The sequence below is a fragment of the Festucalex cinctus genome, chromosome 15 (genome assembly GCF_051991245.1).
Source record: "Festucalex cinctus isolate MCC-2025b chromosome 15, RoL_Fcin_1.0, whole genome shotgun sequence".
Taxonomy (NCBI): Eukaryota; Metazoa; Chordata; class Actinopteri; order Syngnathiformes; family Syngnathidae; genus Festucalex; species Festucalex cinctus.
The window spans coordinates 17,067,359-17,079,541 of record NC_135425.1 but is presented as its reverse complement, the minus strand read 5'-3'; the positions used below and the strand labels follow the sequence as shown (position 1 = coordinate 17,079,541).

Here is a 12,183-nt window from a genome sequence, read left to right as displayed (position 1 = left end):
CAGATATAATCACATCAGCAAAACAAACATTCTTAAAAGTTCAAAATCGCAAGTATTAGATGGGTGAATGAAGACTGTAGCTAATCACCAATGGACACTAAGCAGTCAAATGACATACAACCTTCCTTGTAAGAGATGAGTGACAACAATGGCTGAGGCTGGGAACCTCTGAGGAGTTTGAATATGAGGACTAGATGAAAGCTGTCAGTCCTTGAAGAAAATGCATTCTGAATACTGTACACGTCCTCAAAGAGAGAATTCCATTCAATACTTTGAAAAACATTGAATAATCTTTTTCTTTCTTTGAACACCCCCATTAGTGAGCACACTGTCCAGCCATTGAATATGAAACTGCGTCCATACCATGTGCATAAGATGTTAAAACAGGATATGGATAGTTCAATGCTGGATAAAAGACGACATGCATGAAATAAACATGAACTAAACATGTACATACTCTGAGCAAACTGACTGAACATGACGAAGAGATGGATTTGATCAGAGACAGATAAAAGCAGAAAGCCATCACGAGATTGTTAATCTCATTGCGACCTTCCATAAAGACAAGTGGAAAGAAGAAAGATTAAAAACAGTCAAACCGCTTTGTTCACATGAGACTCATCCAGCAGCTCATAAACGATATGAAACGTGCCATTCGGAGTAGGGAATCTACTTAGATCGATGGCTCCGGTGACCATTCATTTGGCCTGAAACATTGCACATAAGCTGGCTATTGCATTAGTAATGAGTAAAGGGGAAATGCGGAACCATGATAACCTGGAGTCTTGCCAAGCAGAACAAGCAAACTACTCGTGGATTTATCACAGAGAGCAGAAGGCAAAGCTTAATGAGGCGATCTCCAACCAAAGAAAAACGCCATGTCATATTGTAAACAAAGCACTGCTTAATGTGCGGAGCGAATGTTATGAAGTTTACTTCAGTTTGTTTGAATGTGTTCACATTACACTTGCTCTGTATTCATTTTCAATTATCATGTTTCAACAGTCACCGATGCTGGTGTGAAGTAAAAACAGCACAGCAGCAGATTAATGGAAGCAAAATGGTTTAATTTTCCAGGGAAAGAAAAAAAAAAAAAGAGGTTGTTTAATGTTTATGCTGTTTTCCATTTTATTTCATGCATTTAGGTCAGTGTGACCAGCTAAGAATAAAAACGCTCTCCCTTCTGACTCCATATCTTACACTTTAACAACATTTTAAAATGATGAACAAGGCTTCAAACTGTGCCAAATGACATCTGAGACTATGAGTCAAGATCTTCCATCTGCTAAGTCTTTCATGGCTTTTCCCCTTTTCCATATTGTGTTCTTACATAAGTACACTCACCAGACACTTCATTAGGATCACTTTCATCATAGGAGCACTTCTCACTATGGTGCAGTGCAGTTGCACACTTGTGCAGACTACCAATAATATATTTTTTTTCTTGTGATGGCAGAATTCATTTTCTACCGCTTGAAATAGATAACTTTTCTTAGTATCAAATATACATGTATATATTTGAAATAAAAGACTATATCGGCATTTACAGACACAGGTAGTAGTCTAGGTCCCTTCACCTATAATCAAAATGGACGCTGAAAGGTGATTTCTTCTTATGAAACAGAAAAGACAGAACATGATATGATAGGAAAAACTAAATCCTGTCCTGTAATAATTTTTTCGCATACAAATTTTGAAAACAGGAAATGACAGATAAATTTTTTTTTACATCATCACGTATTGTAAATGACATTATCTGTTGTCATTATCTGTTGCATCTGGCATAGGGTGACCATATTTTGATTTCCAAATAAGAGGATACTCGACTTGGCCTCGATACTCAAATATGTCATACGTTATAATAATTTTAACATATGCCTCCTCCGTATGTGTAGAAAATAAAACCAAAAAAAACAACTCTCTTTTGAAGTCTTACTTGACAAATGAATAAATAATGACATAATATTCTAAACCCAACGTTTCTTTGGTCTCACAATTGACTTTTTTCTTTTTTTTTTTTTTTCTTTTTTTTCTATAGGGTAAGGAGGGATCATACCTACTTTCTTCAGTTTTGCAGCTCAGAGCTTTTATCAGTGTTCTATGTTGGGCTTCAGCTCAGGACCATAGTTGAACACTTCGGAAGTGAGGTATTTAAAGTGACTTTTTTTTTATGGGAAATGAAAAAAAACCTTAAATATAGGCCAATGGCAATATTAAAATCCATGGTCTACCAGTCACAACCTATTTATATATGTAAAACTGGACACTTTCCTTATTTATATTAAAACAAAAAATCCCCGATGCCTGGACAGGATGTCAAAAAGTGAACATGTCTGGGTAAAATCGTATGTTGGTACCTGGATCATTGCACCGCATGTAAGCCAAGTGAGCGATAATTACTTTGGCTGACTAACCCTTCAACAAAACACCAGCCAGCCTGTCATCAAGTCTCTCAAAGAATTTGCACCAATTAGCTCCGTGAGCTGCCGCTGACAGCATTTGTCATTTTAGCCGGCAGAAACGACGATCCTTGCTGACGGTTTGCCGTGTTGTTCTTTGCCAAAGATAATTAGCCTCAGTGTGTTCGTTCACACACTTCATTTTCACCTGCAGTAGAGAAACATTAGAACGTGGCTGTGGTGAACCTGTACCACAAGGAAACTGAGGTGGAAGAAACACCATGTGCAAGAATTCGACCAGTGCTGTTTTCATATTGTATAATTTGGAAATAAACCACTTCCCTGTAGGTAGATTACATATTATATAATACAGTCGAGTACATAGAGTGGCTGCCTTTAAAGAAAAAAAACAAACATACAAAAAAACTACTAACTAATCTTATCCATGCTTTTATCTCCAGTAGACTTAATTATTGGAACGGTCTTCTGACTAGACTCCCTCAAAAGAGCATCAAACAGTGCAGCTCGGTTCTGACCAGAACAAAGAGATTAAAACATATTTCTCCAATCAGAAACGCTTTACTCTGGCTCCCATTCATATATATATATATATATATATATATATATATATATATATATATATATATATATATATATATATATATATATATATATATATATATATATATATATATATATATGTGTGTGTGTGTGTGTGTGTGTGTGTATATATGTAGGTTCTGCAGACAGCAGACTCGTCTCAATTAATGGAGCCAAGAGTTCAAAGCAAACATGGCGCATCAGCATTTAGCTGTTATGCTGCATGGAAATGAGCCTCAAGTGTAAATGCTTTTAAATCGAAGTTATTAATGTTTTTCAGAGCATTTCTATAACCTATTTTTCCCAAATAATGTTCTTGCGCTGTAGTAAAGTAATTTACTTCTCTAATTTGCTTTTAAATGTCTCTATTTATCTTCCTGTTAATGCCTTGAATAGACATGCTCATATAATTGGCAATACAGTGCCCCTTTATTTGGGGGCTAGCTATCGAGCCCAACTCCGAATAGCAAATTTCGTGTAATTTGTGCATTTTCTTTTTTATTTCAAAAGTGCATATCAAACTGGCACTTTAAAATCAGTATCCAAGAACTGCAGCTGTCACTTTACATGTATTGTGTTAAATTGACGGGATTTTAACATGATTTTCTACTACACTCAGCAGCCTCCGGGTATATCATACAATCAATATAAAGGTCAAAGGTCAAAGGTCTGTGATCTCAAACAAGTGCACATATTTAATTTGTATACACATATAAAATATGTAAATCTAAAATCAGTAAATAAATCACACCATATTTCACAAACAGAAGCTGTTAATGCTATAGGTCCGGTGCGAGTCAGCATTCCTGTGATTTAAACAATGAGGGGATGTGGATGCCAGACCCTGCACAGCTGCCAGAGGTTATCCTTCTCTCCACTGTAAGCCACATAACATAGCAGGGGGTGCTGTGCTACATGCTGTTTTGTGATGCACTGCCATCAGTAACTGATCTCAACCACTCCGAACTGTTTTTATTCTCAACTGCCATAGAGTACTTTTACTCACTTAAAACTGTGCAAACTGTATAAGCCTTGATTTATTTGACGGGGATAAAACTTCCGCAAAGATTAAACACCAAAAGAATCCACACTGGCGACAATCAAACACACATACATACACGCACATCTCATATAATTTTATTCCACCACTGGCCGAATGCACAAGGACAGCCAAGAATGGTCTTACTAACTTCCGCTCGGAATTAAGATGTGCGCCAGAAAGCATGAAATTGTTTTTATTTATTTATGATCTGTCCCGTTTTCCCGTAAAATGAATGTGACTCACAAGTTAAATTGCCAAGTTATTTATTTATTTATTTATTTATTTATTTATTTTTTAACCATACAGACGCTGGGGACAGATAGACAAGGGGGGCTAAACGAAAAACTTTTCCCTTCAGACACCGACTCTACATGCAAACAGATGGTAAGAAAATGGCAAGATAGGAGGAAAGTGAAAAGTAGAGAGGCACGTACGGGAATGTTAAAGAATGCAAAGAAAGGAGCAGTGCGGTATTTTCTTATCAACCAACAGTTAAGGAAAGTATCCTCAGTCACTGCGCTAATCCGGCTAGCATTAGCATTTTCATGAATCCTGTGTCCGGGATTTGGCAGAGCATGTCACTGGCTCAATTTATATATATATATACACACACACACACAGCAACTGTGTGTGTTTTATACACCATTCACACCCATACCTCGCTCGAAGGGATACAGCAGAATTGAGAACCGCCAGAAGCACTTCCCTTATCTATTTAAGTGGAGCTCATTCCTTCCTTTTAGTGAACACATTTCCTCTTCATTGCCTTCCAGCCAGTCTCCGAAGAATTTTAACAATCCTACATTTGTGGTATAACCATCTTGTACTTTTACACTTAAGAATTCAGAATGCCATGAAGTTGGGCTAAGAACAAAAAGGCTCCGCTTAAGGCAATAGCAATTAACAATTGTGTGAACTTTGCAAGAACCTATTGAGTGTTACTTATTTTACAACTCTGCAGTCCACTTGTACTGGGTTAAATGGAGCAATCACACCAAGCATAGATTTGCACGAATAGCCGACTTCAAGTATAAACATTTCTTGTCGCACAGTCAGACCATTTAGTGCAGCAGACCAATGTTATGTGCAGCAGTTATGTAGCAGGAACGTGTAGGTGCAAACTACCTTTGCTATATGGTAAATGCTACTTCATTTATACAGCGCTTTTCCAACTCACAAGGCCCTCAAAACACTTTACATTTGACAACTGATGACGCAGTATCAGGAGTGTCACAATGGCATGGGATCAAACCCACAAACTCTGGGTTGGGAGACTACCACTGAGCCACACCGCCCCAGCTTATGCTGTATTTGCATCCATTTTCTAAACCATTTATCCTGTTTGGTGTCAGAATGGAGCTGCCAGTTAGCTGGGCTTGTCACCAGTCAATCTCACTATTCACATTCACACCCTGCCAGTGTGAATGGAAATGGGAATTGAACCGAAGCAGAGAAGTTGGGCGAGTAAACCACTTTGTCATCAATGACTACCAATTAGATCGGAACAATAAAATCTTGGCATAAGTCCGTTGGACACAGGAAGGAGAAGTTTTATTGACGAGAAGGCTGACGGCAGCAAGAAAACAGATCGCTGTTGCAAAGTGGAGACTGTGGATTAAAACAAGCATCACCCGCAGAGCTCGAGCAGGCAGGATAAGACCAATCAGCAGTGCTGTTTTGGTAAAGCCTACTTAAACCACAACTGATCATCTACTACAAATGACATTTTGAAGTACCTGAATTTAACATCGCAAATTCATCAATAGCAAGTACAGCCAGGAAAAAAAAAAAAAAAAAAAGAGGGTTAAGGAGATACCATGTGAGCAATTCAGTTTCTCATAAACGGACTCTGTTGAATTTCTCAGAAAAAAACAACTCTCTTTTCAGTTTGGTGATATTTATTTGGCCAATTATTTTCTACTTTCTTTGTCTTGCTGGCACGTACGCAACAAAACTCCAGAGGGAGTGAATAAAATCAATCATCTGTGGTCAAACAAATGCTTTGGCATTAGGGAAGGGGTTGGCCTCTTCACCAAGATGACACTCTCTTTTCAGTCTTTTTGTTCTTTGCCAAATCTTTGTGGGAAGGACCCCAAGACTGCGCCAAATTAGAAATGAAGCATAATTGGTCATGAATACCTTCATATGCTACTTCTTAAGCTTTTAAATGTCAGGTTTGGATGTAAAACTGATGGTATATCAGAAGAATAAAAGAGAAAACAAGTTGAAGTTTAACTTGGGATATTTACTTTACCTATACTGGACTCCTCAAAAGAGATTGTGCTGGAGGCTTTGCCCAAAGCGCTGATTGCGGTCACGTTGACTTTGTATGGGAAGCTGGAGAAGACCTCTGGAAAACGTACATGGCAGCGATTCTTATGGACGGAGTCTTTTTGCACCTCCAGTGAACGCTGGTTATGTCTGGAGATAGAAAAATGATGGGCAGAAATGAGAAACAAAAGTATGAAAAAAAAATCTGCCAGAAAGATGAAGATACTAAACAAATGACTACCCTTATCTTTCTACCGGTTGACTCCTTATCATTTTAATAGAGTCATAATGGTTATACAGTATTAATAAGGAGCACCTGCTGTGCTTTGAGATTGGAAAGAATGAAAGATAAAAAATAAGTGTCAGATGTGGACTTCTCTGGTCTCCTCTATAGTGAATATAATCTAAGAATGACAGGAGGCATTTTGCGATGCCGGAGAGGCCTGTGCGACCCTAGGGAATCTGATTTTTTTTATTTTTATTTTGCCCTATTAGAATAACGTGTAATTGCACATCCACTACAGTAGGTGGCAGTGGCACTCTCAGGAGTATTAGCATAAAATTATTCTTCTTTCTCCTTTGGGTTACAAAAAATTATTGAGAAGCACTGTTCTGTCAAAGTCGGATTATTCAACTTCGGCGGTGGTCTTCAGTCATTAAAAAATTTACCAAAACAAAACAAAAAAATCAAAATGACTCACTGAACATCCACTTCGAATGTCGTGGGGATGTAGGTTGAGTGCTGTTGGTGCCAGCTGCAATAGAAGCCTTTGGGATATGTGTTGGATCTACAGGACACTATCGGCTCCCGAGGGGAAACTGCAAGGCAAGAAAACAAAGAACAGAGGGTGATTATTTGACTCAAATGTAATTATTATTAATCACATATGGCTGCGAGGTAGGCAGAAATGCTCTCCAGTCAATATCATTTGCTCACAGTTATTTGCACTTGACAACATTGTCAATGACCATCCACTGCTTAAAAATGCACAATCAGAAAATGTCCCAGCGATTTTTACATCCAAATCAACAAATACAGTAAGTAATTTCTCCGGAGCTCTTAAAGGGCTGCACATTATTTTGTGTGCTGTACATTACACCAATATGAATACTGATTATCAAACAAAAAACTGCACATGCAAATAAGTTTAAACCTTTACTATTACGCTCACAGACGAGATGGGAGGGCATGTTGACTGAGTAATGAAAAGTGGTGGTGGGGGGGAATGGTTAAAAAGTTGCAAAGGAGAGTAGGGAGGCAATATTGTATGTGAATAAAAGAAGGATAGTGCAGTGGGAGCGTAACAGATGAGTGAAGGAGGTTGTCCAGAAGAAGCGATGTTATGCCAACTCTGGCCTCCCTCGAGATTAGGCTCCTTTCTTCTCAGCAAGTGAAGCACACACTTGTCTACCACTCCCTCTTCCTCCCTGCGGCTCTTTGCCCTTTTTCCCAGAGTTATTTCCACTACATATAAAATACAGTACTGGCCCCGTAGAGCAGAGAGATGTGAGCAGCGAAAGAAGATAATTATTTGCTGCTATAAATTGATCCACAAGCCGTCTCATCTGTTTTAAGTGCCGGAAAATTCATTTCACACTTTGTGCTTCATTAGTCACAATCAGCACAGTATGTTACACTTTATGGATGATATAAGAGCTATTATCAAATTTTAATCGTAGGGATTACACATATTGGCCACCACATTATGCACAAATGCACAGTTTAATGAGATCCCATTCAACAAATATACATTGACAATTCAGCTTAGGTTATTTTGTATAAATTGATTTTAGTGGCTGTGCTGTACAACTGCTGTATAGCTATGTTTAAAACTTGACCCAACCAAAATACAACAAAAACAATTAAATGAGTAATCCTTGTCCTATTTTTGTGTCTGCAAATCTCGCACAAAGCGCAGTTGACTGTGGACATGGGTGGAGTTTTCTTTCTTTGGGGATTTTCCGAGACAATAACAGGTAGAAGTGGGTTTGTGCCATTGTGGGAGGGAACACAGCCAACTTCCGGACAATCGACGCAGATCTCCTCATTCTTGTCTACATGGCATGAAGATGGAGGAGATCGGTACATGCAAATCGCATTTAAAAGGAACTGAAAGAAGATCTCCACTTGAAGATGATGTCAAGTTGGGCAGCCAAAATCACAATACACCACAACTTAGACCTCCTTTTAGCTAGTCTAAAATATAGTCTACTTTTGGTCACCAAATTGCCAGATGTGCAGGGGCTGCAATAGAATATGCCGAAACGCCTGTCGACACCAAATTCGTAAACACGCTAAACTAGACTTGCCCTGGCATGAAAATGATATGCCCGTTTTTACACCATAAAAGACTGAGTCAGATTTGATCCAACACCAGTTGTGAAAAAAGTCAGTAATGTGAAATACCAAACCAACAATAACGCCCATTTGAGGAATTAATTTAGCTAATTTGAATCATGAATAAACTGCCCCCGGCCCCAAAGTAATAATTTTCACAAAAAAAAATGGTGCAGTCCCTTTCTTTTAAATCCTCAGTGAACTCGGAGGTGGCCTGCAAATGGTCAAACAAGCACACATTTGTTGATTCAACCATTGGCAGAGGTCCAGCCTCTACTATTGTACAGTAGTCCTCTTTGTCGAGGCAGAATCTTTGATACCACGCTTACAATGGATAACATTAGCTTGTGCAGCTGTATAATGTAGTGCCAGTGAGTGTTTCCCCGTAATGATGTCCACTGATAACAAAAACATTTCGTTCTCCCATTATGTTCACTTACATAAGTGATTAAAAAGTGCAAAGGCGTCCATTTCTCTTTAAGAACTACATTATTCGCTCATGGAATGCAAGGCATGGGAAAAACTGCATGAATCGAGAACATTTCTCTCCCCTGTGGTGCACTAGGGTAGCTCAAAAATGTTTTTCCAGAACAGAGGCTTCGAAGGTGTGGCCAGATGAAAAGGTGTTTAGAAGGAACAGTTTTATTAGTTCAAGTCATAGCATGGTCAACTAAAAGCATGTTTGGAATTTTTTTTTAAATATCTTTTGCGTTGACCATGAATTCAGCACAGTAATACTACCTGCACTCCTAAATCGCCACATCACTGACTTTGGGTTTCAAGTTACCCAGAAGTGTTTGAGGAGAAAAATGAAGATCATATTGAACCAAGACAAGTAAGGCAAACCATCAGGGGGAACAGTGTAACAAAAAGCAGGCAAACATTGAATATTGAGGACCTCATTTTGATATCAAGACATTCACTATTTGTCAAAGCTTATATATATATATATATATATATATATATATATATATATATATATATATATATATATATATGTTTAAAAAAAATCCTCAATGTTATCTTTTCTGTATTTACAATGGAAGATGACGAATTATAGTAAAATATTGCATTATTCTTCCAATTTCTCAAATAATCATATGATGTATTTTAAAGTTCTGATACAGTGGACAAAATGATGGTGGGAGGCTCCCAGTAATTACTGTTAAGGTTATTTCCCTGTCACACCCAGTTAACTGTATTTCAGCGGTCACCACGGCAACTAATTAACCTGTCAATAGCATCAACAATGAGGTGTCAGAGAGGACATCTAATCACACTCAATTAATCACAAAGACTAATTGGGGCCATCTTGATCAATCTGTCCCTCATCTGAGCGCTTCAGTCAAAGTTAAAGAAAAAACAGTGCGGAAAACAGACACACACTCGCATATTGATCGCCAGGGCAGACAATCGCAAACCCACATAGATTTGGACCTGCAGGTATTCCGATAGGCTTTGTAGAAAGATCCCTAATCAATGCAGCCACCTTATTAAGAACTTGGATAAGACAGACATTGAAAGACAACAATTAAAGACAATTCACCAGACATTTACGAACACACAAGAAGAAACAAGGACAAAATACAATCATATTAAATGCCAGTTTCATTACATTTGTTTTGAGGTTTGACAGCGGGGTGGGGGTTTTGTGTTGAATGGCTTTTTAAAGTTGATTTAAAATGATGTTATTTGAGGGTTATGCAAATGAACCAACAAACCTTTTGAAAATTAGTGTGTTTCATCAATACAAGCTTTTTGTAAATGAAAATAATTCCTTTACTACACTTTTGAAACGTGATAACAACATGATAGCAACTTGATAATGTGAAAAATATGGCTACAAATATAGCTAGAAAAATCTGCATAGAAATTGTTTTTTGATACCACTTTTATTCAAACTGATACCAGTACGAGTGTTGAACTCTTGAGTTGTCACCGATACAGATAAGTACCGATACCACTCGTACTTTTGATAAGTAACATCCCACCAATTATAAAAGATCCCAATATAGCATTTTTCCTTAAAATGTTTTTTCTTCTAATTCCTAGTTCCTGATTGTAAAACAGCCACTAGAGGGCTGCCGATACCAATATCAGCCGGCTTTGCAAGTACCGATACGTTGAAATAAGGCCAGGTATTGACCTGATACTGACACCTCCTTTACATACTGCCCCATGCCTAAATGCAAACGTGGTACACTCATTCTAGACCTGGCTCTTCACAACAATAGAATAAGTGGATAATGTCAACCGCAGTGATGGCTAATGGTGTGGACAAAAGGAACCATTAGGAATATTTAGAATGAATAAATGTCCAGTAACTCATACTGCATATTTGTATTATCACAGATTTTAGAATTAAGAATGTGCTATCTGTGTTTAAATTTTAACATTAACAGGTATTACAGCTGTTAAATGTTACTAAAAAAAAAAGTATGTTCAGCAAATGCATATCGGCTGGATTACTGTAATGCACTTTACTTTGGAATCAGCCAGTCCTCTCTCCAGCGCCTCCAGCTTGTCCAAAACGCTGCTGCTCGTCTCCTTACTGGTGCCCGTAAGAGGGAACACATAACCCCTATTCTGGACTCTCTTCACTGTCTGCCCGTGAAATTTAGAGTCCACTTTTAAGATTCTTCTATTTGTTTTCAAATCTCTAAATGGTCTTGCCACACCATATCTCGCTGAGCTCTTCCACAAAATATTAAGCAATCCCCCTCTTTATCCTTTTTTAAAACACATCTTAAAACACATTTGTATTCTTTGGTTTTTGGTGCACCATGAGACTTGTTTTTGGTGTTTTGTGGTGTGCATGAAATTATATGTTTAGTCTATTTATTTATTTATTTATTTATTTATTCCTTGCCTATTTCTTATTAATTTACTAATGTAAAATGTATTACCTTGAAAAAAAAATCAAAAAATTGTATACGCACTTCAAAATGTTTGCTTTGTTTTTGTTTTGTTACCTTATTCTTTACTGCACAACCGATATTTATGTTTATGTACAGCACTTTGTATACAGCAATGCTTGTTCTTAAAGTGCTTTATAAATAAAGTTGAGTTGAGTTGAGTTGTGTGTGAAATAATTAAAAGAATATATTATTATTAAATGGAAATATCTCAAACAGTGAGATAATACCCTGGTGCCTGGTTTCAATGATTTTTTTAAATTTTTTTTTACCTCCACCTTTAAACATACTGCAGAACGTGCTCTCCATTAGTCTCATGCCGCCTGCGACACACACCTGCCTATCTAATTCCTAAGAGGTACTTTTGAGCACTGCTCCGTCTCATTCAAAAGTCAGCGTGAAATGGCACTTTATGAAATGGCACTCGCTTCAGATTCAAATCGATTGTGTTGACGTGCGAGTTTGCTTTTGAATGAGAAGATGGAACGAGCCACAGATACAATGAGACAAGAATCTCTGTGTGAGACATCCTGCTGAACATTACATCTGACCTCAATTCTAAATACAATCGATGCCTTTTAAAGTTGTGATGTACTTTGGACACTTATTTTCATTAAA

General features: G+C 37.7%; 1 protein-coding gene across 1 annotated transcript in view; it reads right to left on the bottom strand.

Moving 5' to 3' along the window:
• cntfr (ciliary neurotrophic factor receptor) overlaps window positions 1–12,183 on the bottom strand; it is a 210,001-nt gene that overhangs the window by 23,629 nt on the left and 174,189 nt on the right. Inside the window, exons 5-6 of the mRNA XM_077497254.1 lie at window positions 7,014–7,131; window positions 6,296–6,462 (exon numbers count right to left, since the gene is read on the bottom strand). Coding sequence (XP_077353380.1) covers window positions 6,296–6,462; window positions 7,014–7,131 — 285 coding nt within the window. The remainder of the gene's footprint in view (window positions 1–6,295; window positions 6,463–7,013; window positions 7,132–12,183) is intronic.